Source organism: Panthera uncia (assembly GCF_023721935.1).
Source record: "Panthera uncia isolate 11264 chromosome B3 unlocalized genomic scaffold, Puncia_PCG_1.0 HiC_scaffold_1, whole genome shotgun sequence".
In the NCBI taxonomy this organism is placed as follows: domain Eukaryota; kingdom Metazoa; phylum Chordata; class Mammalia; order Carnivora; family Felidae; genus Panthera; species Panthera uncia.
This window is the reverse complement of record NW_026057582.1, coordinates 28,078,591-28,106,510: the sequence shown is the minus strand read 5'-3', so window position 1 is coordinate 28,106,510 and position 27,920 is coordinate 28,078,591. Positions and strand designations below refer to the sequence as shown.

The following is a 27,920-nucleotide window of genomic DNA, read 5'->3' as shown; positions in this document are numbered from 1 at the left end:
GGGGTGCCTGGTGTTCTTGCCGAGTCCTTGAAGGGCCTGGCTCCCAAGGTGAGATCGGGGAGTGTTTTTAGGCAAGGGTCCTCTGGGGAGCCCCAGTGCCCTTGTGGGGGGCTGAGTGACTCACACTCCTCTGCGTGTCTTTTCCTCCAGGCTCCCAAGGTGAGGCGGCAGAGTGACCTCTGGGGCCCCTGGGGCAGCTGGGGCCCCTGCAGCCGGACCTGCGGAGGGGGCATCAGCTTCCGGGAGCGCCCCTGCTACTCCCAGAGGTAGGGGAGGCTGGCCGGGGCCAGCCTGTTAGAAGAGGGCAGGGGGCAGGCTGGTCGGGGAGTCCGCTGGTCCTGAGCAATAGGTTTGCTCTGGGAGCAGCATCGGTGGAATATTTGGAATCAAGTCCATTTCCCACATACGTACACTCTGATTCCAACAATCAACCTGATTTCAGGGGAACTAGAGACAGGCCTGCCTCACGTGCCTGAGTCTCTAGTTCCTCATGCTTCAGGTGGCAGGTGCAGTAAATTCTTGGTGAGTTACTGAACGATCTTCAACAATTGCTAATCTGTGCATTTTCTCCACCTGCAGCCTCTTTAAGTCTACGTGTCTCCCACTTTAATAAGTGAGGGATCAAGCGCCTATGTGCCCTGCACTCTGATAGGTGCCATGGCGGGTGGGGCACAAAGCAAGGGGGTGACCCTTTGCCTGTTGGTGGGTTACCTCACTATTCCCGAGAACCTTGCGTGAAGAGGAAGAGACATGAGCTATTATTCTAAGCACCTTATGCTCATATACACCTTAAATGGCAGAATAACCTTACCAGATGTGCATATATTCCGTCTTATTTTATCTCCAAAGGCAGAATTCGGGTCTTCTTTGGAAATCTGCTTTAAGAGGCCGAGTAGCCCCGAGTTAGAGAAAGTCCAGAATAGGCTGCTGAGTCCAGCTTCTTCCAAGTATAAACTCGGGGCTCATTACACCTACCTGGGGGAACCTGTGCGTGCACAGGCATCCCTCCTCTGTCCAGCGGGGCCTGCGGGGGAGCCCCAGGAGGAGGAGGGGGTGTTGGTTGGCGGGGTCCGGGCCTTCCCGGTGCGGTGTTCTCATCCTCAGGACAGACGGAGGCTCCAGCTGCGTGGGCCCTGTCCGGAGCCACCGTTCTTGCCACACTGAGGTAAAGCTCTGGGACCCTCTACCCGGCTGACCTCCCAGTCCCCGGGGCGTCCTCCCACTGGTGCACAGCCTGGGCTGCGGGAAGCCCCTTCCTCACCCCACAACGCAAATGACAGGCTCCCCTCCAGCAGCCCAAAACCCCAGGAAGGAGGTGCTCTGGAGCTGCGCCAAGCAGCAAGGAGATGTGGGGGGGGGGAGGGAGGAAGCGCCCACCTGCCCCTCCCTTCCCTGCTGGCCCCCCGCAGAGCTGCCCCACCGGTGCCAGGGACTTCCGGGCTGAGCAGTGTGCCCAGTTCGACGGCCAGGACTTCCAGGGAAAGCGTTACAAATGGCTGCCCTACTACGGGGGTAAGTGGCGGTCCTCCGCACCGGTGCCCCTGCTGCTGTTCCCCGCCTTGCGCCCCACCTGTTTGGGATCTCCTCCGTACATTGATCTTCCATTGCACAATTCCTACCACCATTTTACAGATGCTCTGTCAAATACGTTAAACAACAACAACAACAACAACAGCCTTACGGTGCCACCGTTCTCCTGGCGTGTGCCCACTGCAGCACAACAGCCGGGGTCATTTTGAGGTCTCTCCATCCTTTTTTCCATCTCTGTTTTTCAAACAAAGCCATGAAGGCCACGCCCTTGCCATGTGAAGCCCGGCTTTGTTTGGCCTGCTCCAGAAGTATTCCTCAAGGTGCACAGAAGCCTTGGGGAGGAGGAGTGCTGGTAGGGTGGGTCCATGTTTGGGCCAACTGCAGGCTGGGGTTGCAAGGGGCTTGGTATGGCAAGAGTCCATTTACTCAGGATCTCTGGCCCCCAAGGGCTTGCTCTGAAGAGCTTTGAGGAGAGTGGTTAATTTTTAGAGCAATACGGTTTCAGAAAAAACACTTGTACGTAATTAAAACATTATAGAGGCGTCAGAAGATTCCTTAGGCTAATCCTTCTGAGTGTTAGTTTTCACTGCCCATTGCAAATGACTCCTGGGAAGTATGGTACTCTGGATTCCGAATCAATGAGCATTTATATCCTGTGTGTACCAAGGGATGGGGAAGAGGGTCTTGGCTAGAGGAGTGGCCCCAGGGGAGCCTGTTGACATTCTTTGCTCTGCCTGGATAATTTAAATGTATCCGTATTATAGAAAAATAAGGGGGCACCTGGGTGGCTCAGTCGGTTAAGCGTCCAACTCTTGATTTCAGCTCAGGCTGTGGTCTTGCGGTTTGTGAGTTCGAGCCTTGCAGCAGGCTCCGTGCTGACAGCGTGGAGCCTGCTTGGGATTCTCTGTCTCCCTCTCTGTCTCTCTAAAAATTTTTGTAAACATTTGAAAAAGAAAAAAATTGGAACACAGAGGAAAGGTTAGAAAGGGTCATGCAAGGGATGCCTTTGGTGTTTCACAGGATTGGTCTAGCATTCCATTTTAGCATTTTTCACATTATTTTCCCTGTATACATTTACGCATTTATAGTTATTACATAGCACCATTTTGCATTGTGTGTTATAAGCATCTTCGCACGTTACCGCGTAGTCCTTGTAATTCTTTATAGCAAAGTCAACGTGCATAGTATTCTATGAATTAATTTCCTTAGAATAGCTGACTGTTAACACATGGGCTTGTCTATAAGGATGAGGTAGACCTCTTCAAGTGGCTGGCTTTTTCTTTATCTTGGGGTTTTTCTTCAACTTGATCCCCAGGAATGCAGCAGTTTTGTGGCCGTCTCTTCTCCCTGGGGTGGGGCGGGGTTCTGAGCCACTGGGGGAACAGCTGCAAGGGCTTTCTCTCTCTGCCATCTGTGTGATTCTGGCCCCTGCCCATGCTTCCCTGTTCCTAGGGTAGGACTTGGTGCTTGCCCGGGGTCTCAGCTTTTCCCTTTGCCTGCTCAGCCCCGAACAAGTGTGAACTGAACTGCATTCCCAAGGGGGAGAACTTCTACTACAAGCACAGGGAGGCTGTTGTGGACGGGACGCCCTGCGAGCCTGGCAAACGGGACGTGTGTGTGGAGGGCAGCTGCCGGGTGAGTTGTGCCCCTGCCCCCCCCCCACCCCCCCCCCCCCCCCAGGCCATGCTACCCATCCTGGCCTTGGGCTTATTGAAGGATGTCCCCCTGCCTATCCCCCCACTCCCACACCCCTGTTACTCAGCCTGGGGCCCCTCTCAGGCTTATTGCAGGATGTCCCCTGCCCCACACCAGCAGAGCCAGTGGCTCTCGTGAGCTTAATGTCTTACCATGACCAGCTTCTAAGGTGTCTTTGCATTGTAGATGCCCTAGGACCTTTTTACCTTTGCCCTTTGAAAACTTGAGCACCGTGATAAGAGCAACCCTCTGGGTGGCAAGTTACAGAAGCCCAACTAAAACTGACAAAGGGGGGGCGGGGGGAAGCCATCGGGGGATGGGCTGGCGACTTCAGGTACCTGGATGAGATTGCTGGAAACGTGAGGTGTGTACCTGGCCACCAGCAGCTCCAACCTCTGGTTGGAGATGGTGCCCTCTTTCCAGGAGTTCCAGTGAGCTGGGGCTCCCTCTGATTTGTCTTGGCTCAGGGCGTCCCGTGAACCACTCTTTTTGAGCAAGGCGTAGAACCTGCTGATTTGCCCACACCCACCGTTGGGGGGCTCTGTCCACACTATGGGAAATGAGGTGTTGTTGCCAGAGGAGGGGAGATGGGTGCTGAGCTGGCAGAAGAAGTAGATGGCCGGCCACAGGCTACATCCAGGGCTTACTCGGCCTCAATGGCTGATAAGTACTCACTGCTCTTCCCTGATCTGACCAGCGACCAGCGTTTGGATCCTGGTGTATCTGTGACTCCCTCTGGTCTTTTTCATCTCCTCCTCTGCCCGGTAGGCCGTTGGCTGTGACCACAACCTAGACTCATCAAAGGAGGAGGACAAGTGTCTGCAGTGTGGGGGTGACGGCACCACCTGCTACCCCGTCACAGGCACCTTTGATGCCAATGACCTCAGCAGAGGTGGGGGTTCTCTGGGGGCCCACAGGCCGTTGAGACGAGGGTGTGTTGCCTGTCCCTTCCTCTCCTGTCTTCCATTCCATCCGAGTAACCCTCATGGCACTGGGAGGGTCCAATCTGGCAAGTGTGATCTCACACTGCCACCAGCTGGATGCCCCTGCTCAACCCTCCCCCACGGTCCCCATTTCCTACCCCCCCCATCCCCAGTCAGTTTGGGCGCCCAAGCCTGCTGACCCTTCTTGCCTTTGCGGGGCCACTTTCCCTTCGGGAGGACTCTTCCCCAAGCTGCCCAGCCCTGCCTGTCCCCAACCCCATCTGTGCTGCTGTGGTGTGGGTGGGCCCAGAGTATTCTTGCCCCTGCAGGCTACAACCAGATTCTCATAATTCCCTCGGGGGCTACCAGTATCCGGGTGGAGGAGGTGGCCGCCAGCAGGAACTTCCTGGGTGAGTGGTCTGGGGTGAGTCTGGGCTGTGGCAGGGAGGTGGGTCCTGCCCCAGCTGCTGACCGGGCGGCTCACCTCTGCGCAGCGGTGAAGAGCATCCGTGGCGAATACTACCTCAACGGGCACTGGACCATCGGGGGTGCCTGGGCCCTGCCTGTGGCCAGCACTGTCTTGTACTACGAGCGAGGGGCCGAGGGGGACCTGGCGCCTGAGCGGCTCCTGGCTCGCGGCCCCACCTCAGAGCCCCTAGTCATTGAGGTGAGGGACTGCCAGGGAGCGGGGCCACCTGCTCCCCAAGAGGCGAGGTGGGGGCCACTGGTCTGCTGATGAGGAGGGATCCCACTGGGGGCAGGCCTCAGTGAGGACCCTCCCGCACAGCTCCTCAGCCAGGAGCCCAACCCAGGCGTGAGCTACGAGTACCACCTGCCCCTGGGCAGCCCCCGGCCCGGCTTCCACTGGAGCCACGGCTCGTGGAGTGACTGCAGCACCGAGTGCGGTGGAGGTGAGGGCAGCCCCGGGGAGATGGACACGTACGTGGGACATTTGCATGTCTTGGGGGTCACCTGGAGGAAACCCAGGGGTTGGGGACTCCATGAAGGGCCCCCCACTTCTAAGCTAAGAGAACCAAAGAAGGCTTCCCCAAGGTGGCAGCGGAGGCTGGGCTCGGAGCCGATGACCATGCATCGTAGTAGGGTTCCATCACCAGCAGATCATACTCCTCAAACCTCAGTTTCCTCATCTGTAAATTGGAGATGACGATGGCACGTATCCCAGGGGGTCAGCTGAGAATCAAGATGACACTTGGGGTGTGTCCAGAATGATGCCCAGCCCAGAGAATGTGTTTGGTGGAGGCTGACTGACCCCGCCCCTGCCCGCAATGGCCGGGCCTCTACAGGTCACCAGTCCCGCCCAGTGTTCTGCACCACTGACAACGAGGTCTACCCTGACCACATGTGCCAGCCCCAGCTGCGGCCGACTGACCACCGCCCCTGCAGCACTCACCCCTGTCCGCAGACCAAGCGGTGAGGCCTCTGCCAGCCCCCCCCCCCCCCCCCCCCCACCCATGGTGGGGCCCGGGCCCTTGGATAGGAAGGCAGTGTGGTCTCTAGGCCACTTGAGCAAACAGTTGGGTTGGTCCAGGTCTCCCTACAGCTGTGGCCAGAGTGAGGCAGAGGCAGCTGCCACGGGGGGAAAGCAGTAGAGGGGCACGGGCATGAGATCCAGGGCTGTTCTGTCCATTCATGTGTGCCCAGTGCTCAGAATGTCCAGGCCGGTGGTGGGAGAGTAGGGAAAGGTGCTGGAGGCCCTGTCTGAGCCAGAAGGGGACTTGGCAGATGCCAAGAAGTGGGCCAGGGATCGGGCCAGAGGGCCTGTGGGCATCAGCCATGCCTTTGTTCACGCACCAAGGACCTCTTACCTGCACCAGCCCAGAGCGTGGCACCTTGCTGGGGCCCAGCGTGCCTGCAGGAACAGGTAATCTGCAGGCCACAGGCTCCCTGCCACGTTGGTGCAGTCCTCCCACTCTCATGGCCTTGGTGGCAGCTGGCCTCTCGGGATGGTGGTGGGCTTGGCTTTGCATGGTGCACTCCGGGCTGCCCTTTCCTCTGGTCCTTGTGCCGCAGGGCCGGGCGGTACCACTCCACGAGTGGGTGAGCACGACCCCTCTGGGAGATGCCCCAGCTAAGGTCAGATGCAGTGGCAATGGAGTCTGGCTGGGGACGACAGGGCACCTGGTGAGAAGGAGAAAGGGGGATCGAGTGAGGACAGGAAAGCTAAAACGGGCAGCTAGGCTCCGTGCTGTAGGGACCAGTGCTCAGTGGTGGGAGATGGCAAGTGGAGGGCTTGGCCTTTGGTGCAGAGCTTTCTGCCTCCCCTCCCCCTTGCACCTGTCAGGCCTAGATTGGGGCCAGGTTGGGGGATCCCCAGTCCACTCTGCGTGTGACAGCCGGTGCCAGCTTGGGCCTGGGCTCCGGCTCCTGCTGCTGGGCCAGCCTGACCGGATTCCTGCTCCCTGCCAGCTGGAAGACGGGGCCCTGGTCGCCCTGCTCAGCCTCCTGTGGCGGCGGCTCCCAGTCCCGCTCTGTCTACTGCGTCTTGTCCGATGGGGCTGGCGTCCAGGAGGCCACTGAGGAGGCCGAGTGTGCAGGCCTGCCCGGGAAGCCCCCCACCATGCGGCCTTGCAACCTGCAGCGCTGTGCGTCCTGGAGCGCGGAGCCCTGGGGAGAGGTGAGGCCCCTGCCTAGAAGGGGCTGGGGTGGGGGTGGAGGGAGGGGAGGAAATCAGGTGCTGGGCCTTGGGGGCCTGGGCGGCAGCAGAGTCTGACTGGGAGGCTTCTCCTCTGCTGGGGAAATAGATCCGGGGAGGTAAAGTGACCTGCTAGGCGCTCTTGGGAGCTGTGGCCAAGGCGGGGGCTAGGAGGAGCTTCTTGGACTCTTCCTCCTTGTCCAGGATCCCAGGCAGGGTGGGAAAGGCTTTGCCTTGGCACGAAGAAGCAGCTGAACCCATTGTTTGGGGGCGAGGGAGGAGCTGGCACTGTCTGGGGCTGCTGGTCAGCTGCTTCCGGCACGTACATATGTCCAACTTTCGAACGAGGGGATGTGGAAAAGGTACCTAAGCTTGGTGTCAGCAGCCCTGGTGTAGCCTCAGAAGAGTGACTCAGCCTCCCTGAGCCCGGGAACCGGACGTGGGCAGTAGAGTGCTGTCCACCCTCCGTGCCGGCAGGTGCGCCTCCAGCTGTCTGCCCTGGCATGGCTCCTCCGGGCGAGGGCAAGCTCCTGCTGACAGCCTGGTCCTTACAGTGTTCTGTCAGCTGTGGTCCCGGGATCCGGAAGCGGAGTGTCACTTGTCGGGGCGACGAGGGGTCTCTGCTCCAGGCGACAGCGTGCTCCTTGGAGGACCGCCCCCCCGTCTCTGAGCCCTGCGCGCATGAAGACTGTCCCCCCGTCAGCGACCAGGCCTGGCATGTGGGCGCCTGGGGTCTAGTGAGCACTTGCTTCCTTCGCTTCCGTAGCTGCTGCCCAATCCCGGCCCCTTGGGTCTCTGACAGGTGGCCGGACACTTGACCATGCTTGGGTCTGACCTGCATTACCGGGCGTGTTCCCCCTCCCTTCCTTGTGGGGACCCCCAGCCTCAGGGTCTCTCTCCTTCTGTTTGCACGCCTACCCCGCGGGCCCCAGTGCTCCAAGAGTTGCAGCTCGGGCACTCGGCGTCGCCAGGTCGTCTGTGCCCTCGGGCTGCCCAGCCGCTGTGGGAGCCTGGCGCAGTCCAAGCCTGGGGAGGTGGAGCCCTGTAACACACAGCCCTGCCACCTTCCTCCAGGTGAGGACGGGGTGGGGGTGGAGGGGGTGTGGAGTGTGCCTGGCCTGACCTCTTTCCCCACCAAGAACCAGCCAGCGCTTCCTAAGTGCCACCCGGGCACCGGCGGGGCTCCTGCGTCTCTGTCTGCTGAAGGCTTTGCCGCCTGCAGCCTCTAACTCTGTGCAGCCCCGTGATCAGCCCGGTTTCCCCATCTGAGGCCGTGTCCCCATCCCACCCCCCAAAGCCCACGTAACTGCCGTCACTCTTGGGATTATTTCCTTGTGCCGCAGTGATTGCATACGGCTTGTCAGGCCTACTGGCTTCCTTATTCCCGTTTATACCCCTGCCCCCCAGAACTTAGCACAAGGTGGGTACTCGGTAAATGTTTATCATCGAATGACTGCGTGATTGAGTACAGAGGAGGGAGGTGGTCCAGGAGAGCTTGTCCTCACACGCTGCTCCTGCCCTTGTCTTCCCCTTCCCCTCACCCCCATCCTGACTGGGAAAGATGTCCCAGGTGCGAGGAGCTGCAGGACAAAGGGCCCAGAGGCCGGCACTTGCTCGGTGTGAGGACGGGATAGTGAGGAAGAATGTGGGTTGGGGCTCAGCTGGGAGGAGGGGAGTGTGGGTGGCGGGCCCCTGATACCGTAGGAAGGTGTGTTTGGCCCTGACGTGCTAGTGGTGAGGGCCCCGTGAGCCATGATGGTAGACCTCCAAGGGAGGCCCCTGCCACGGTGACTAAGAGCAAGTTATCTGGAGTTAGCAGCTAACCTGAGTTTAAATCGCTACTCTCTGTTGCTGACCAGCCACGTGGCTCTGGGTGAGTGCCTCTCCTCTCTGATTCTCAATTTGCCCACCTGTACAATGGGGTTAATAAGGGTGCTTTTCTTACGATGGTAACTTGGCACTGTGCCTGAACACACAGCTTGATAAGCAAAGGGTTGGAAGCAGTGGTGGTGAGGCCGTGTGGGGGCCCCTGGGCCAGGCTCCTGGGGTGCCTTGGCCTGGCCTTTGTGGTGCATGAGCAGGAGGGCCCTCCAGCTCCTCTGAGTCCAGCCCCCTGGAACCACTGACACCTTCCTGGAAGAGGTGGCCCTGAGCCTGCCCCAGAGAGGCATTCACATAGGTAGAAAGGAAGGAAACAGAAAGCGTTTCAGGCCAGGCTGAAGTGCAAAAGAAATAACCTTCATTGCTACTTTTATAAAAATAATCTGTGTTCGTTGTAGAAAATTGGAAGATATTAGGAAAGCAGCATATAGACAAGTGGGATTGCCTCGATCCCGTGCGTTAGTGGGATGAATCGAGTGTGCTTCCTTGTTTTGTGTGTGGGGTTTTGTGCATGCTTTCCCCCCTTACAGCCATTTGGTGTGTGAACGTTTTCTCATCTCCTGACTTCTTGACAGAAGTCCGTGATGGGCGGGAAGTTAGAACTTAGGTGGTTTCTGGGGTGTAGGTACCGTTACTAATGCTGCGGTGCTAACTGGTGTGCCCAGGGGAGTCCTGCGGAAGCCTCTGCTCCTTCTCTTTCTAGAGCAGCACTTGCTGGCAGAAATAGAGGGCAAGCCACATCTGTTACTTAAAATGTTCTAAGAATCACATTTAAAAAGTAGAAAGAAGGGGCGCCTGGGTGGCACAGTTGGTTGGGCGTCTGACTGTTGATCTCAGCTCGGGTCATGATATCAGAGTTCATGAGTTCGAGCCCCACATTGTGCTGATGGTGCAGCGCCTGCTTGGGATTCTGTCTCTCTCCCATTCTCTCTCTCTTTGCCCCTCCCCCTCTTGTGCGCGCCTGCTCGCTCGCTTTCTCTCTCTCTCAAAATAAATAAACTTAAAGTAGAAAGAAACAGGTGAATTTGTATTAAATAATGTTTTGTTCAGGGCGCCTGGCTGGCTCTGTCAGTAGAGCATGTGACTCAATCTCAAGGTAGTGGGTTAAGCCCCATGTTGTCGGGGATAAAGATTACTTAAAAATTTCCTTGATTTGAATAGTGTTTGGCGGGGGGCCCCTGGGTGGCTCAGTCGGTTAAGCGTTCGACTTCGGTTCAGGTCATGATCTTGTAGTTCATGGGTTCGAGCCCTGCAACGGGCTCTGTGCTGACAGCTCAGAGCCTGGAGCCTGCTTCGGATTCTGTGTCTCCCTCTCTCTCTCTGCCCCTCCCCTGCTTGTGCTCTGTCGCTCTGTCTCTCCCCCTCAAAAATAAACATTAAAAATTTTTTTTAAATAATGTTTTATTTAACGCAATTAAATATTTTTAACGTAAGCAATATAAAAAATGGCAGGATATTTTACATTCTTTTTTTCACAAGATTAAAAAAAATAAATCTTCTAAATTCCGTGCATCACTCAGACAGCATATCTTAATTCAGTTGCTAAAATTTCACTGGCGTACTTGATCTATATTTAGATTTCATAAAATGTACAGTTGGAAGAGTAGACTCGCATACTGAAGTTGTTCCAAACATAGTGAAGCATTTTCCACTAAGTGAATCGAGCATCAGTTTTTAAGTGTAAAACTAAGTTAATTCTAACTAGAATAAATGTAAAACTCAATTTCTCCGTCACTCTGGTCACATTCCAAGTGCTCAGTAGCTAGCTCTGCCTGAGGCCAGTAGGGCCCCAGAGCCAGCCCTCAGCCAGGGTGCGGGGGTGGTGGCAGGAGGTCTGTCCAGGGTAGGTGGGGCTCTTAGGGCTGGGGACCTCAGGCCTGGACGCCGATTAAATTTGTCCGATAGGGGGGCGCCTGGGTGGCTCAGTCGGTTAAGCATCCGACTTCGGCTCAGGTCACGATCTCAACTGTCCGTGAGTTCGAGCCCCGCGTCGGGCTCTGTGCTGACTGCTCAGAGCCTAGAGCCTGTTACAGATTCTGTGTCCCCCTCTCTCTCTGACCCTCCCCTGTTCATGCTCTGTCTCTCTCTGTCTCAAAAATAAATAAACGTTAAAAAAAAATTAAAAAAAAAAATTTGTCCGATAGGCCCAGGGGAGCCATTGAAAGCTTTGCAGCTTGATAGTGACCCCGTGAAAGCTATTTAGGAGGACAGTCTGAAGTGGAGCCTGTGGGAGCAGGAGCCTGGCGGGGAGCAGGCTGCAGAAATGCAAGCGCTCACAGGGCCCCTGAACAGGAAGGGCCAGGCACTTGCCCAGCAGAGCCTGGGGCCCACGTGGTGCGTGGGAAGGGGCCCCGGACTCCAAGTTAAGCGTGAAAGGTGGAAGAGAAGAGGGGAAGCCGGGGCAGGGTGGGCTGGGCAGAAAGGTGCCTTTCAAGTTGAGCTGACAGAGGGGCCTGCTGGCTGGGGACTGTGAGTGCGGTTCTGGGGGTGCCCGCAGGAGATGACGGAACTGGGGAGAGAGTGTGAGTCTGCCTTCTCCCGGGGTTCGGCCTGGGTGGGAGAGGCCATGAAACGAAAACAGATTTTACTGCGTATCTGCTAGGGTCTTCCGGCCCTAAAGTATTTTTTGAATATTCCCTGGGGGCTGGCAAGAGCTAGTCCTTGTGGAGATGGAATTTTCACTTAGTTTTTGTAACTTTGTTCCATTATGTGGTAATATGCGTATTGTGGAAAATTTGAAACACACAGATAAATAGAAGGAAGTCCCCCACTCCCATCCTGCCACCACCCCCCCCCCCCCCCCACCCCCCCCCCCCCCCCCCCCAAATGCCCAGAACCTTTCACCAGGAGCATTTTGGGGGGAGTGCTGTTATGCATCATAAAAAAAAAATTCCTGTTCATACTGACTCAGCCTTTTGTGGTTTTCTCCAGTTTATGACAAAAAATCTCTTTGATGACTCTGAAGTGGTTAAGTATATACCATAAAATTCACCCACGGGAATGGTATAATTCATGATTTTTCGTAAGTTTGTTGCCAAGTTGGACAATAAGATGGTGAAAAAAATCTCTCATGTTTCTGAGCAGACTCTCATCTGCTCAGGAAGACAGGCCTGGTTGTTTGTTTAATTCCAGTATATTTAACATACGGTATTATATTAGTTCGAGGTATACAATGTAGTGATTCAACAATTCTGTACTCAGTGCTCATCGTGGTAAATGTGCTCTTAATCTCCTTAACCTATTTCCCCCACCCCCCACGCGCTGCCCCTCTGGCAGCTATCAGTTCTCCGTGGTTACAAGTCTGTTTCTTTCTCTTTTTTCTTTGTTCATTTGTTTCTTAAATTCCACATATGAGTGAAATCCTAGAGTATTTGTCTTTCTTTTATTTTGCTTAGCATTATACTCTCTAGATCCATCCATGCTGTTGCAAATGGCAAGATTTCGTTCTTTTTATGGCTGAGTAATATTCCACTGTGTATATGTACATCTTCGTTAACCATTCATCAGTCGATGGACACTTAGGTTGCTTCCAAATCTTGGCTACTGTAAATAATGCTGCAATAGACATAGAGATACATACATCTTTTTGAATTAGTGTTTTTGTATTCTTTGGGTAAATGGTAGTAGAATTACTGGGGGTCATGTGGTAATTCTACTTTTAATTTCTTAAAAAGCTTTATTTTTGAGAGAGAGAGCACGCAAGCAAAGAAGGGTCAGAGAGAGAGAGAGAGAGAGAGAGAGAGAGAGAGAGAGAGAGATACAGAATCTGAAGCAGGCTCCAGGCTCTGGGCTGACAGCACAGGACCCGATGTGGGGCTCAAACTCATGAACTGTGAGATCATGATCTGAGCTGAAGTTGGACGCTTCAATGGACTGAGCCACCCAGGGGCCTATTTTTAATTTTTTGAGGAAGCCTGGTGAAGAATTTTAAACATACAGAATAGTTGAAGAACTGTATAGCAAGCAGCCATGTACCCACACTTAAATTCTATAACTGCTATTTTGTTATATGTGCTTTTTCATGATTTACTCCCATCCCTTCATCTGTCAATCAAATTGTGGTTTTTTTTGAAACAAGTGTTTTTAATATAGAATTTTTTTATTCAGGTGAAATTTACGTAACATACCGTTAACCGGTTAACCGTTGCAAAGTGTATGCTTTGGTGCTGTGTACTCACAATGTTGTACGATCACCCGCTCTCCTCTAGTTTTAAAATATTTCATCACCCATAAAAGCACCCTGCTGTACCCCTTAAGTAATCACTCCCCGTTAACCCTAACTGCCTTCCCTGGTAAGCTGATCTGCTTTCTGTCTCTATGGATTTGCCTGTTCTGGATGTATCGTATAAAAGGAATAATACACCTTTCGTGCTTACCTTTCACTCAGCAGGATGTTTTTATTTTTCTCAATTTTATAATTTTGAGAGAGAAGAGAGTGTGGTGTGGGGGAAAGGGCACAAAGAGAGGGGGAGAGAGAACATTAAGCAGGCTCCCCCCCCCCCCCCCCCCGCGCCGACACACACACACGGGGTTCGATCTCGTGACTGTGAGGTCATGAGGACCTGAGCTGAAATCAAGAGTCAGATGCTTAACCGACTGAGCCACCCAGGCAGCAGAATGTTTTTAAGGTTCATCCAGGCTGGAGCACACATCAGCACGACCTCTTTCTTATGGCTGATAACAATTCCATGGATATGCCACAACCTGCTTATTCATTCTTCTATGGATGTATATTTGGGTTGTTTCCATCTTTTGGCCCTAACAGATAAGACTACTATAAATGCTCATGCGTAAGTTTCCGTGTGGACATGTGTTTTCATTTCTCTTGGGTGTATGCCTTAGAAAGTGCTAGGCTCTATGATAATTCTATGTTTAACTTTTGGAGGAATTGCCGAACTGTTTCCATGGTGGCTGCACCAATTTACATTTCCACCCGCGGTGCCTGAGGGTTCCGGTTCACCCACGTCCTCACTGACATTTCTTACTTCAGCCTTTTTGATGACCGCCATGCTAGTGGGTGTGAAGGAGTATCTCACTGTGGCTTTGATTTGCATTTCTGTAATGACCGATGATGTTGAACATCTTTTCGTGTGCTTATTGGCCATTTGTAGATTTTCTTTGGAGAAATGTCTGTTCAAGTTCTTTGCCCATTTTTAAAATTATTTTTTTTAAGATTTTCGTTTTTTAAAAGTTCATTTGTTTTGAGAGAGAGAGAGAGAGTGAGCAGGTGCACAAGCGGGGGGGGGGGGGGGGGGAAGCAGAGAGGAGGAGAGACAGAATCCCAAGCAGGCTCTGCACCATCAGTGCAAAGCCTGATGTGGGGTTCGAACTCAAAAACTGGGATTGTGACCTGAGCAGAGATCAAGAGTAGGATGCTTAACGGACTGAGCCACCTAGGCACCCCTTTAAGATTTTAAAGTCATCTCCACACCCAGCGCAGGGCTCAAACTCACGACCCTGAGATCAAGAGTTGGCTGCTCTACCAACTGAGCCGGCCAGGTGCCCCACTTTGCCCATTTTTTAATTGGATTGTTTGTCTTTTCATCAGTTCAATCTAAAAGTATCATTGTTTTGTTTTACGTAGTTGGGATCAAACGCCGATGCTAATTTTATATCTGGCTTTTCTTTTTGCGCAACATGTAACATTAGTGTTTTCTAGGACTAAAGACTCTTGAAACAGGGGAAGGGTGTTTTAGGAAATCACAGGTCTGCTCGTTCTCGCTTCTGCTGTCCTGGGTGCCCCAGGCGCTGCCTGAGTGGTGGGGTGGGACCACGTGGTGGTTAGTGTGGCCACGGCGTGGTCCTGACCACCCACTCCCTGCAGGTGTCCCCAGCATGCAGGACATGCACAGCAGCCCCGGGGATCCTCGCATATCTCTGGGGCCTCAGGCGGCCCCCACCTCAGGTGAGAAGCTCAGTGGAAGCCCCCAACACAGGGCCCTGGAGATGGAGGTTGGGGGGGGGTAGGTGGTTTAGGGGGGCTGGGGAGAGGTAGGTCTAGTGTGCACATAGATGGAGAGGTGTCCAGGCGGACACCTCATGTGTCTTTTGCTTCCTCTTCTTTCTAGATTCCAGAGGCCAGTGGTGGGCCCGTCAAGAGCAACCCTTGGCCCAAGGAAACCCCACAGGAGCCCAGGGCCTCCACCTGCCCGCCCCAGCCCCCTCTTTTCAGCAATCCCCACACAGACAGTCTGGCTTGGCACCCCACGACTGCAGACTCAGCCCCTATGGGTGCTGTCCTGACGGCCACACTGTATCTCTTGGGCCACAGTGGCAGGGCTGTCCTGGGGCCTCATGTCAGCAGAGCAGGTAGGTGCCTCTTCCTCTTCACCAAGTCAAAGAAGGGAGATGGGCCTGGGGGATGGTATCTGATGGGCAGGGCAGCGACTCCGAGCGGAGAGGGGGTGGGGTTTGCAGAGCTCAGGGATGGGACTTCCGAGGTGTTATCTCCCAGCTGCCCTGATTGTGCAGTCCTGGGGACTCTGCTTCCTGTCACTGACCTTCCTAATGTGCAGAGTGGGGGTAAGAATTTCCGCTTTCGCTACCGAAGTCAGCCCGTTGAGGTGTAGCCTGAGACTCTGGGAAGGCACGTGGGATAGAATTCTAGCTTCCAGATCCAAACCAGGCTACCGGTCTCTCCGGGGCTGGGGCGCTGAGAGCCCAGACTTTGGGGCCAGCAGCCCGGTGGCGATCTATCCGCTGTGTGCTGCGTGATCAGGGCAAGTTATTCCTTTGGTCTTGGCTTCCTCTGTGAGACTGGGAACAATGACAGCTACAGGCCGGGTTGCCGTGAGGATGGAACCATCCCAGGGTGCCTGGCACACAGAAGGCGCTCTGATGTGTTCCCCTTTCCCCTTCCTTCCCATCTTGTGGTTGACAGAGCTGAAACAGGAGGAGGGCTCTGCTCACCCCTCTTTTGCCCCATCCCCCATCTGCTGCGGTTTTGTAAAACCTACCCGGGAAGCCAAGATTTGTGCAGGCTTAGTGAATTTTCTCCTCAGTTAGGGGTTTCCGCCTTGGGTAGGAGGTGAGGAACCGTCAGGTATGAGACACGGCCCTGCTTATCGTGTTACTGCTGTGTCCCTGGCTGCCACTGAGTGGTTGGTGGATGTGGCTTGGCATGCAGAATGGTATGCCCCACGTGGAAGGACGCGGTGTCTCCCGTTCGGATCCTCAACTGCTCAGCTCCCAGCGTAGGGAGCCTCAGAGCCCAGTTTCCAGGATGCTGGAAGCTCGGGGGTCCCGTGAGGGTGGGGATCAGGGGTTGGGTGGTGACGAGACCGCTGTGTGATGCTTGTCTAGGTACGGGTGCTGCCCTGATGGGGTGTCTGTGGCTGAGGGGCCCCATCAAGCTGGCTGTGCAGCATCTTACAGCAGTGATAAGACCGGGAGAAGGCCGGTGTCGAGAGCAGTGGCTTCCACAGTAAGTGTCCGGTTCACATGAGTGGGCAGGAGTCCCGCACCTGCTCAGCGCCACCGTGATCCAGATTCTCTGCACTTGGGCTTCAGATACGGGCCTAGGCTGGAGTGGGGGTGTGTGTGTGCAGGGGGGGGTTCATCTGACCTTCCCCTGAGGCTGGGGTACTGCATCATGGACCCCTAATTCTGTCCCTCCCTCTTCCTGTCCTCCTTCCCCAGGCAGCCTAGAGTCCCCACCAACAGCCAGACCTATTCCCAACTCTCCCAGTCTGGGTTTCCTCCGCAGGCTCCCAAGGCCCACCAGCCCCAGGCTCAGCAGAAGGAGCCCAGTGAGTGCCAGGGCTCCCGGTTTGGCTGTTGCTATGATAATGTGGCCTCTGCTGCTGGTCCTCTTGGGGAAGGCTGTGTGGGCCAGCCCGGCTATGGTGAGTGGATGCCCCTTCATCCTTCCTGGTGAGTAGGCTGTGGTCCCGCTTTGCCCCCCTTAACCACCACAGAGCCCCACCCAGATCTTCCTACCAGCTCAGTTATTCATTCATTTCTTTGACAAATATTTACTGATCACCTGCTAGGTGCCAGGTCAGAGAACAGTGCCATATTGTTCTTGTTTCCAACAGTTTGCATTTGAAACCATCTGACTGCTTGTGGGAGTTGGGGAGAATTGTAGGCAGGGCGCCCACAGACAAGGAAGGCTTGTCCTGCCCCGCCCCCACCATGGGGGCTCAGCCCCTTCCAGAGGCAGAGATAGTATAGGGTGTTCAGAGCCCGGATGGACAGGGATGTCCCCACCCTGCCTGGGATGAGTCCTAGAGGGAGGTCATTGAGACTGGAGCATGGGATATGTGGGTGGCACTGGCAGGGACCCTCATGGGGACCTCAAAAGCCAGATGGGCTGGTGGTCAGAGTCTGCAGGAGGCTGGTCCCTGGATGGGACCCCCGCAGGGGCCAGCCGCAGTCACATCTGTGTCTGTAGAGAGGCAGAGCAGGGCTGTGCTGGGAAGGTAGGCCGTTAGAACAGGCTGGCTGGGGGCTGGAGGCGGGTTCAGAGGCTGGGCCTCTTCACAGATGTCCCTGCGAGCTGAGGGCTGGGTTCTTATCTTGAGCTAAGTACATCAAAGCCAAGCTCAGTGCGTGTGTGTGCTCTAGGGACCTGGGTCAGGCATGGGGAGGGGCTTGAGGGAGCCAGTCCAGGTTGCTCATGGCCCTGACCTTCTGGAGCGCTCTAGTTCTGTGGGTGGAGGTGGACGGGCTGATCCCGGAGGCTGCTGGTGATCCCAGCCCAGGTAGGTCTGGGCAGTGAGCAGACCGTCCCCAGGGCCAGGTCAGGGGCCCAGACAGGGGTCTAGTAGACCTGCTCCGTGAACTTGGGAAGAGCCTGGCTCCCACGTCTGAGGCTGAGGGGGCGGTGGGCACTTCTTGGCAGGGCTCTGCTGGGGCAGTATCTGCAGCCTGATGACCTGCCCCCTCCCTGCCGCCTCCCTGCCCCCTCAGCCTACCCTGTGCGGTGCCTGCTGCCCAGTGCCCATGGCTCCTGCACAGACTGGGCCGCACGCTGGTACTTCGTCCCCTCCGTGGGCCAGTGTAACCGCTTCTGGTATGGCGGGTGCCATGGCAACGGCAATAACTTTGCCTCCGAAGAGGAGTGCGTGAGCAGCTGCCGGGGACGTCAACAGGAGCCCCCCAGACCTGAGCCTGGGGCCTCTGGCCAGAGCACCCATAGAGACGGTGGTGGCAGCGGTCCTGGAGGCCAGCAAGAGGCCGGCGGGCACAGGACGGGGGCCGCAGTCCAGACGAGGCCCTTGCCTTCTGGTGGCCTCTGGTGGCGAGACCGAGAGCCTGGGCCTGGAGAGGAGGGCCACGCCCAGGCCTTTGGAGAGAGGCCCCTGGGCCAGGAGCTTGGGCCCAGTGCCCCTGGACTGGGCGGAGATGCCGGGAGGCCAGCGGCGCCCTCCCACAGCTCTTCCTACAGGTGAGGCCCACCTTCCCCAGGCCGGGAGCTGTGCCCATTGGAGCCCAAACCCTGAGGTTCGCAGATCCTCCCGCCCCATCCCTAACCTCAAATCCTCCAATGGTCTTGCCTGGGGGGCCTTTGCCAATAGATGGTGGGTGCCTGGGTCTGATCTTGCCAGGACGCCCCGGGGCCTGTCTAGTTGGAAAAGCTTGCAGGTTTTGTGACCTTTGGCAACTCATCCAACTTCTCCAAGCCTCAGTGTCTTGACCTGCAAAATGGTGATATTCTCTCTTAGATTTAGTATGGGTTCCACAGTCTTGGGACTGTGTCCTATTAATGAGACTTTTGGGGAGAATAGAAACAAATAAGTAAAACCTGAAATTCCAAAGGGATCAAGCAGTGGTTTAGTTCTACACGGGAATCTGGTGTGAGCTCTCTCTCCCGACCTCTCCACGCCCTGGGCTCTGTACCTCCCTTGCTGCTGTTGCAGGACCAGGTTGAGGTAGCTACGTCCAAGGGCATGGTGGGGAGCCGGGGTGGGGGTGGAGTGAATTCCTGAGGCCACGGGCTTCTAGAGCTGGGCTTCCCAGGGCACCCTGTGACCCCAAAGGTGCCTGAGACAGGATGGGCACCGAGCTCTCTGTGGCGGGACACTGATGGAGGGGGAGTCCCTGGCCCTGGCGCTTGTGTTGTTAGTGCAGGTTCTCACCCCCACTTCCCAGGATCAGCTTGGCAGGCTCGGAGCCAGCCCTGGTGCAGGCGGCCCTGGGGCACTTAGTGCGGCTCTTCTGTCAAGACGACACCTCCCTGGAGCCCCATGCCAGGTGGCAGAAAGATGGGCGGCCCATCTCCTCTGACAGGTGATCTCCCCTGGGATAGGAGGGTGCAGGCAGGTTTACGGTAGGAGCACTCTGGTAGGAGCACTGGGGCCTGAGGGGGCCTGGGCTCACTGTCTTCCTCATTCAGGCACAAGCTGCAGCCTGATGGCTCCCTGGTCATCAGTCCCCTGCGGGCAGAGGACACTGGCACCTACAGCTGTGGCAGCAGCAGGCCAGGCCGTGACTCTCAGAAGATCCAGCTTCGTGTCACAGGTCTCTGTCCCCACCCCACGCCCAGCGGAACAGGTCTCCGTCCCCACCCCACACCCAGAGGATTGTCATGGCCCCAGGTGGGAGGCGCTGGCTGGGAGGGCCTGAGCCAGGGTGTTCCCACGCTGGAGGGGCCCCTTCTGCTGGCAGGGACCACGTGCTCCAGTTGGGCTGAGGTGGATGTCTTCCCCCTTGTGACCCTCATTTTTCCACACGTCCCTGGCCAGCCTCGTGGCCCTTCCTTCCTTCCGCTGCATTCCCCCCACAGCTCACCCCTTCTCCTGGCCTCATGACAGGGGGTGATGTGGCCGTGCTGTCTGAGGCTGAGCCAAGGCACTTCCCTCAGACCAGGGACCCAGCCCAGGGCCACAGTCCTCGGGAGTCCAGCCTAGTGGGGAACGCGGGGGGCCTGGGGGCTGTCTCCTCCTTGCAGATTCGGCCCACGACCAGGTAACAGTGCAGCATCGCCATTCTGCTCTCAGCCTACCCCACTGGAGGGCCAGGGCCGATGGGGGTCCCAGTGGTGAAAGGAAGGGAGAGTGGGTGGGGTCACAGGGCTCTGCCGGGTAAGGACTAGGGAGGTGGAAAGGGAGCCCTCTTCCCTTCCCCAAACAGTTGAGACTGGCCCATGGCACGGGAGCTGAGGGAAGGGAAGCAGAGCAGGAGCTGGAGAGCCTGAGATGGCCTTGATGGGAGTTTGTAGAGGGGTTGCAGAGGGCTGGAGGGGCCCAAGTCAAAGTGCCTTGTGCAGGGCAGATGTGCAGGGCGGGGAGCAGACAGTCGAGATTCTGGGGTGGTGGTTGGGGGTGGGGAAAGCGAGAAAGCTGGAGGTGGCTTTTAGACTGCCCCGGGTAGTTACTGGTGATGTCCTGACCAGCACAGAGCAGCTTTCTTAGGAAGCTGAATGTGGCTGGAGAGGGAGAAGGGGGTCAGATGCTTGTGCAGACAGAGTCCCCCCTCTCATGGCTGTGGGGTGCTTGTTCTGCAGGCTGCTTCTGGACAGGAACCAGCCTAGGGTGGTGGACGCCCATCCAGGTCAGCGGATCCGGTTGACCTGTCGTGCTGAGGGCTTCCCACCCCCAGTCATTGAGTGGCAAAGAGATGGGCAGCCCCTCTCCTCCCCCAGGTTTGTTCAGCTCCTCTCTTCCCCTTCCTGTCCCGCCTTTAGCCCCTGACCCTGTGCAGGCCTCAGGGGAGGGAGCTGCCAGGTGCCATCTCTGGTCAGTCCTGAGCAGGACTCCAGGGGCTCTTGAGAGAGGATACCGCTGGGGGTAGGGCTCCTTGGGCAGACCAACATTTGGGTTTCTGGGTCTTTCCACTGTGGTTAGTGGACAGAAGTAACAGGCTAGCTAAGGAGAGGTGATGGCTGAGGGACAAAATGGAGGAATGGAGGCAGACCCATTTCTGGCTGTAACCATAACAGCGTGAGCATGTATCGTGCCCATTAGGAGTATGAGGCTTGTTCTCTATCATACAGTCTTCAGGAGAGCCATGTGGAGGCAGGTGCTATTTTATCCCCATTTTACACACAGGAGTTTAACACGCCATACAGCTCCTAAGTGGCAGAACCGAGATTTGAGTCTACAGAATGAGCACAGCAAGAACTAGAAACCCAAACCAGAATTATTTTGTATTTGGAGATTGGAAATGGTTTATTGCCAGGCTTAAAAGTCAGGTACCTTCAGGTAAACGAGAGAGCTCAGCATCTGGAGGACCTCAGGGCCTAAGGTTAGATGGCCCTTTGCTCAGACCCCCCTGAAAGGGCCACTCAGCCTTTTATGGGGAAAGGAAGACCCTGCCCCACCCCCATTTCTTCCAGCCCCTTGGGGGAGGAGCTACCCGACTGTGCTTTGTCTCTAGACACCAGCTGCAGCCCGATGGCTCTCTGGTCATCAGCCACGTGGCTCTGGAAGATGGCGGCTTCTATGCCTGTGTCGCTTTCAACGGGCAGGACCGAGACCAGAGATGGGTCCAGCTCAGAGTTCTGGGTGAGGTGGCAGTCCTGAGGGTCAGGTGGCACAGGTGGGGCAGGACTGGTGTGGTGGCTGACAATGCCTTCTCCTTGCCCTAGGGGAGCTGGCCATCACAGAACTGCCCTCTACTATGCTGGTGCCAGAGGGTGACACGGCCAGGCTGCTATGCGTGGTGACAGGAGAAAGCGTAAACATCAGGTGGTCCAGGTAAGGCTCTATTCCAGGCAGGCCTGGCCCTCAGAGGCTTGTAGTTTGGAGAAGACGCTCACCTTTCTGCAGCGATACTGCTGTTCCCACTGCCCGCGGCCTTCATTCTTCAACTCCTACCTGCAGGCCTGGTGGCAGCACCCCCTTCCCTACACAGCGGGGCCCCACAGGACTGCTCTCTTTCTTTTGGTTGGGCTACGCCAGGGTCTCTCAACCTCGGCACTCTTGACATTTCAGACCTGATAACTTTTGGTGGTTGGGGCAGTTCTGTGTATTGTAGGGTGTTCAGCAGCATCCAGGCCACCCACCCACTAGATGCCAGTAGTACTTCCTCCCAAGTCATGACAGTTGACAGTATCCGGAGACGGGGGTAGAGAACCACTGGGTATACTCAGCTGTGGGGACTTCAGTGTCGTTTACACCAGATCAGTTGCTCTTTTATTCGTTCATTCCTTCTTTCAGCAACTTTTTTTTTTTTGGGCCCCCTTCCTCCTTGCAGTGTGTCAGCAATAGCCTAGGCTCTGGGGATCTTGGGGGTAATCCGAGCCCCCCCAGATACTCCCCAGGCAGGAGATGGGCCTGTGTCCCCTGAGCTCCAGAGGTTTGACCTCAGTGCTATCTGTGCACAGAGCGCTGAGGCTGCCTTCTATCTGGGGGAATCAAGGGGTGGCCACGGCAGGTGACTTTGGCTGAGCCTTAAAGGCTGAGGAGGGGAAGGATGTTCTTGATCAAGCCTCAGAGGTGAGTACTGGAGAGATGATGTCAGGATGGGAAGGGGCCTGCACGCAGGAGGGAGGCAGGGAGCCTCTGTAGGCTTTTCAGCAGTTGTTCTTGGTGCAGGCCTGCCTTGATCAGGTCGGGCCTCTGATTATCCTTTCACGCTTCTGTCTTCAATTTTGCTTCTCCTTGATCTTACCAGCAGCAAACATGCTCAGGAGTCCCCGCTTTCAAAGCATAACATAAAAGATACCCTCCTCTGACCCTGTATTTCCCTGCAGACCCTGGCCTCATCTGGAGTCTCCCCCTCACAGTATGGCTGTTCATACTGGGGGTCTCCACCTGTTCACCCCCTACTCACAGTTCAGTCCTTGCACAGGGGCTCACATCCACCCACCACTCCAGGATACTGACCTGTTCCTAAACGTTCTGGATGTTATCTCAGTCCCCACATGACCTGAGAGGTGTTCTTCTGCTGACCATTTGCACCTCCTGACATGCTCCCTCCTCTTGGCTCCAGGAAACTACTGTCTTCTGGTGTTCTTCCTTCTCTGGCTGCTGCTTCTGTTTTCCTGGCTGGTTTACCTTTTCACACCAATGTCTCGGAGGCGGATGCACCTCAGGGTCTGTCCTTGGTCCTTGGCTTGTCTAACTTCACCTTGGGCAACCTTGTTGACACGTAGGTTTCCAGGGCCACCCAGTGCTGATAGACTATCTGGGTCCAGACCTCAAATCCAATGCCTCTTTGTATCTCATGGGCACCCAGAATGCCAAATGGTGGAAAAGAACACTCACCGTTGACCCGTCCTCCCCGCCCTGGATCTCCCCATGGTGGAGGGGCACTGCCATTACCCAGCAACCCTGAGTAACCACTGTGGTCCTTCATTTCTCCTCCCTTACCTTGCACATCCTCCCCTTACCCATGTGTGCACTTCTGTAGGAGCCACTTTCCTGCTCTCTGCTTTCAGGCTTGTCCTAGGCCCAGTCATCCAAGGGCAGATACTCTGTCAGTCCTGCTTAGTTCACACTCTTCCATTCCCCCCAGGGTCCAGTCCAAACTCCCATTGAGGCCTTGTCCACTTCCCTCCCTGCTCTGACCATGGCCTCTGCCTTCCAGCTCCGGAGTCCCTTTGCTCTCCCGTTGGCTGGCCAGCTGCTCCTCCTCATTCTCAAGTCGGGTCTCAGCTCTGTCTTCCTCAGGGAGGGTGCCCCTAAACACCTACCCCAGTACCCTCAAGGCAGGGAGCACTTACGTCGCTTGCCCAGCACAGGGCCCGGCACCACACAGCTGCTGGAAAGACTGTTGTTGATAAAAAGTGAGAGTGGGGCTTCCCTTGTGGGTAAGAGGCAAATTCATGGTAACTTAGACCAGTGTGCTCAGTTGGGGTGAGTTCCCTCTACTTTCGAGTCATTTTGCTCCGATAGTGTTCTTTTTGGCACCTGGCCCATCTCTTTCTTGAAGTGAGGGTCCTCTGTCCACAGTGATTACCTCCTCCCTTTGTCTCTGGGCTCTGGGGCGCTGGGAGTGGCAGCATGGCCTCCTAGGGCCTCAAGACCAGAGGCTGTGGACGGTTCTCCCAGTGTCCTGTCCCCTTCAGGAATGGGCTGCCGGTGCGGGCCGACGGGCATCGAGTCTACCAGTCCCCAGATGGCACACTGCTGATCCACAACCTGCAGCCCAGAGACGAGGGCTCCTACACGTGCAGTGCCTACCGTGGAAGCCAGGCAGTCAGCCGCAGCACGGAGGTGAAGGTGGGCCCGCCGGGTAAGAGGCCCACCCCAGGGACTCACTTGTTCCCAAAAGCCGCCTTTGTGCTGCACAGGTCTGAGTGACTCTAGTCTGAGTCCTGGCTCACTCTGCCGGTTCCTGGTAGTGTCACCTGTGGCAAGGGGCTCTCCTGAGCCTCCCTCTTCTCACATATACAGAGGGCTATTCCACCACCTGAGAGGGCTGCGGCGAGGTGAGGGAAATAATGCAGATGATGGGCCTCTGGTAATAGCTTAATAGATGACGTTAAATATCGTTTAGACTTACTGATCTTGAGAAGTAGCATATGTAATACTTAAGGCAGACCATTAAGTCTGTCCATTCTAATTAGGGTGGCAAAAAGTGGTCCTATGATTGAGAAGTGCCTTCATGGCCCTTTGACCATATAACTCAGAAAGGGAAGGGCAAGTATTAGTATCGTCATCTTACAAATGAGACAGATATCCAGAGACCTTACGTGATGTTTCCACAAGTCACACGGCAAATTAGTGGCCAAGTTGGGACTACAACCTAGTCCTCATATTTAATTTTCTTTTCCCTAAAGTATCACACCTGTTACTGGGCAGTTTGATATTTTAGTTTTGTATTCTCTAGCTCTTGCTCTGAGTTAATTTCAATAAACCTAAGCACCATATCGCAAAACAATTAGTTCCATACCACTAAGAAAAACATGCTGTTAAAGACACAGTGCTAAGAGACCATCAATTCAGATGCAGTCTAATTTGAGAGGTGTTAATTTGGAGATGCACTTATTTTCACACTTTGAGAAGATGGATTCATAAGAGCCCTATATTCAAATAAGCCAGAAGAAGGGGGCAGAGGAGGCTCTGCCCTGTGCCCAGCCTGCCCTTCCACGTGTCCTTGGTCTGGGTTCATGGATTGCCTGGACAGCAGGGCAGTGCCCCAGGCCGAGCCACCAGTTCTCAGGAGGCCTCCAGCAGGCTTGGGGGAAAGGTGCCAGGGCCTTTCCTGTCCGCCTGGACGTTCACAGTAATCAGGGCTGCAGCACTGCACCAAGAGTGTTGTTTTAGCAAGGGCTGTCAGGCCTGGCTGCCTCCTGTCTGCTACGCCGAAGGTGGGAACTGGCCAGTGCTAGAGGATGAAGGTCTGCGGCAGAAATGCTGCTTAGTGGATCAGACTGACATGTAGGCTTCCAGTTTGTGAGCCCCTTAGGACAGCCACTGGGATTCGAGTCCTTAGGCCCCCAGGTCAGTGCCTGGCATCACTAGGTGCTCAGGCTTGGTGACTGAGTGCATGTGTGCATGAAGGCATTACCTTGGCAAAAACACTGTGCTGCAGGGGCCGCTTCTCATCTCTACTGTGCCCAGCATACTGATCTCTTGTCTACATACCAACCAAACTTACAAGACTCAAGATAAACCAGAATGCGGATTTATGTGAGAAAAAGAGCTGTCAGAGGAGCCAGGTGTTCATGTTTGTGATTAATTGTAGCTCTGTCTACAGGAGAAGCCGAATTATAATCAGAACCTTGTTTGAGGGCAAAGTCTGGTGGGGCTCCTGCTGATGTGTGGTTGTAAGCTGAAATGGTCTGGCATGATGGGCCTCCCGGACAGGACAGGAGCCGTCGGAGTCAGGCTCCTGCCCTCTGCTGGAAGAGCGTTGCTAATCTTAGATATTTTGTGGGCACCTTTCATGCTTAGAAGCGGTCTCTCCTTTGTATTCATTCTGATGAGGCTGCAGACTTCTGCTTTCACCTATTTATGCTTTTTTGTAGGGTCTCACTGCTTGAGGCTGCCTCATGCCTCACTCAGCCCTATTCATGGTCTGGTGGCATACTGCAATTAATGTTAGCATCAGAGTAGGGGGTCTTGACCTAGTCTTGCTCTGGTGTAAGGGACATACTTCTTTTGAGGACCTCTCAACCTTCTTGCCTAAAAGACTTGCCTAAAACACTGTAAGGATAGAACATAGGGCATCACTCACTTTTTTGAATGAGAGGGAATGAGGCTATGGAACAAAACACAGGTAAGCACTCAAATTTTAGCCACAGTTACTGTGTGCCCAAGGTGCTATTATCATCTCCATTTCAGATGAGGAAACACAGGCAGAGAGCTTAAGTAACTTGCCCAAAGTCACCCAGCTGGGGAGTAGGAGAGCCAGGATTGTGCTCAGGCCTTCTGGCTCCAGAGCTGGTGTGCTTAACCATCATGTGGGACCCCAAACCTCTGGGCCCTGTGATAGGCCCCCAGGCTGCAACTGCTCAGAGAAAGTTGATGCCAGAGTGACAGATTTCTTAATATACTTAATACTTAAGGCAGACCATTAAGACAGATTTCTTAAGTATATTAAGACAAATGCAAGACAAATGGCTTGCTATTTATGTAAATGTAGGTACAGTTGATGCTTGAGCAACACAGGGATTAGGGGTGCCAATACTCTGTGCAAAAATCTGGGTATAACTTTGACTCTCCAAAAATTTTACTAATAGCCTGTTGATCAAAGCCTTACTGATAACACATATTGTATATGTATTATATAGTGTATTCTTACAACAAAGAGAAATTGTTGAGAAAATCAAAGGAAATACAGTACTGTATACAGTATTTATTAAAAAAAAATGTGGACCCATGCAGTTCAAACCCAAGTTGTTCAAGGGTCATCTGTAGTTCGTATTCTCATTATACTGATATACCAAAAGTCATTCACTACTCAGATACAGTCTGTTAGTTGTATTTTTGGGAGGAAGCAAGGGGAGAGAGAAAGATTAAGCCTATGAGGTCTGACTTTAGGGAAGGTGTCACTCTGGCTTAAGCCAAAAGCCCCTTCCAGAAGGGAAAGGGAAGTTAACTAGGTAAGGCCACTTCAGTCCTATAAGGAAGGAAGAAGCAGAATGAAACACAGGGGTTGTTTTTTCAACAGTCCTGTTTATTTTTAAAGTAGTCTCCATGCCTAACGTGGGGCTGGAATTCATGACCCCAAGATAGGTAGTTGCGTGCTATACCAACTGAGCCAGCCAGGTGCTTTTTTTTTTTTTTTTTTTTTTTTTTTAGATCTCTTTGTCCAACGTGGGGCTCGAACTCCTGACCCAGCTATTAAGAGTCACATGCTCCACTGACTGAGCCAGCCAGGTGCCCTTCTCACAAGGATTTTTAAGATACAGAAGCCCCTGGCACATTTGGCGGGGCAGTGGGGGGGGGGGGCTGGCAACCAGCATTTTTGTGCTCGTGCAGTATTAGAGCCATAGTTCACAAGGCTGTTCTAATCACTTTGCCTAATACTTGCTCTCTCTGGGGGGCGGGGGAGTGTGGGAAAATTGGGAAGATGGGAAATGAAGCGACTGAGACGCACTGGGGCTACTGAAGGCACAACACATTAAATCAGCAATGAGAGGACAGCTCTTGCCAACTCAGAATTTTACTTAGGTTGATCCTACTCCCTTCCCAGTCCAGGGGCTAAGGCAGCTGTCATTCAGCTCTTCAGGTCACAATTGCAAGGGTAGGAGTTAACTTCAGGAGATGTTTAATCATCCGGTCAGTCACTATTTGGGAGTCTGCATTGGGCTGAGGTTGCAGGACAACCGGAGGACCACTGCATGCCTAAATGAGGCCCATGGCGGGGGGTGGGGAGGCATTGTAGACACACGTGTTAAAAGGTTCCAGAATAACTGTACTTTTTGGGAATCTGGCAGATCTAGTGTTGCTTTCCTTTAAGGCAAAGAAAGAATAGGCGGGACTTTTCAGCGTACACAGCTTCCTTAACCACTTTCTCTCCCTTATTTTACAGCACTGGCAGCCCAGCCCAGGGACCTCAGCAGGGAGTGTACGGATCAGCCTGAGCTGGCCAACTGTGATTTGATCCTGCAGGCCCAGCTCTGTGGCAATGAGTATTACTCCAGCTTCTGCTGTGCCAGCTGTTCCCGCTTCCAGCCTCACGCTCGGCCTGTCTGGCAGCAGGGATGAAGGCTAGCTCCAGCCCCAGTCCTGAAGCAAGTCTCTGGCTGCTGTCTCTGGCTGGCAAAGGGAGCGATCTTCTAGAGAATGGGCTCTTTCAGCCCCCGACCCCCCCCCCCCCCCCCCCCCCCCCCCCCCGCAGTGCTGTGCCTCAGCAGCAGATAGCACCTGCCTCGCTTCCGACACTACAGGCAGCGGTCAAGA

The 27,920-nt window shown here is 54.8% G+C and overlaps 1 protein-coding gene across 1 annotated transcript in view; it reads left to right on the top strand.

Moving 5' to 3' along the window:
• PAPLN (papilin, proteoglycan like sulfated glycoprotein) overlaps positions 1–27,848 on the top strand; it is a 33,574-nt gene extending 5,726 nt beyond the window's left edge. Inside the window, exons 3-28 of the mRNA XM_049611429.1 lie at positions 151–266; positions 1,105–1,165; positions 1,410–1,512; positions 3,035–3,165; positions 3,994–4,117; positions 4,478–4,558; positions 4,643–4,815; positions 4,936–5,059; positions 5,453–5,579; positions 5,965–6,030; positions 6,576–6,783; positions 7,356–7,538; positions 7,734–7,875; positions 14,507–14,587; positions 14,751–14,991; positions 15,985–16,105; positions 16,388–16,526; positions 17,593–18,070; positions 18,775–18,912; positions 19,019–19,143; positions 19,437–19,590; positions 20,129–20,266; positions 21,001–21,128; positions 21,212–21,320; positions 23,636–23,802; positions 27,550–27,848. Coding sequence (XP_049467386.1) covers positions 151–266; positions 1,105–1,165; positions 1,410–1,512; positions 3,035–3,165; positions 3,994–4,117; positions 4,478–4,558; positions 4,643–4,815; positions 4,936–5,059; positions 5,453–5,579; positions 5,965–6,030; positions 6,576–6,783; positions 7,356–7,538; positions 7,734–7,875; positions 14,507–14,587; positions 14,751–14,991; positions 15,985–16,105; positions 16,388–16,526; positions 17,593–18,070; positions 18,775–18,912; positions 19,019–19,143; positions 19,437–19,590; positions 20,129–20,266; positions 21,001–21,128; positions 21,212–21,320; positions 23,636–23,802; positions 27,550–27,725 — 3,834 coding nt within the window. The 3' untranslated portion in view covers positions 27,726–27,848. The remainder of the gene's footprint in view (positions 1–150; positions 267–1,104; positions 1,166–1,409; positions 1,513–3,034; positions 3,166–3,993; positions 4,118–4,477; positions 4,559–4,642; positions 4,816–4,935; positions 5,060–5,452; positions 5,580–5,964; positions 6,031–6,575; positions 6,784–7,355; positions 7,539–7,733; positions 7,876–14,506; positions 14,588–14,750; positions 14,992–15,984; positions 16,106–16,387; positions 16,527–17,592; positions 18,071–18,774; positions 18,913–19,018; positions 19,144–19,436; positions 19,591–20,128; positions 20,267–21,000; positions 21,129–21,211; positions 21,321–23,635; positions 23,803–27,549) is intronic.
• Positions 27,849–27,920: the final 72 nt, after the last annotated feature.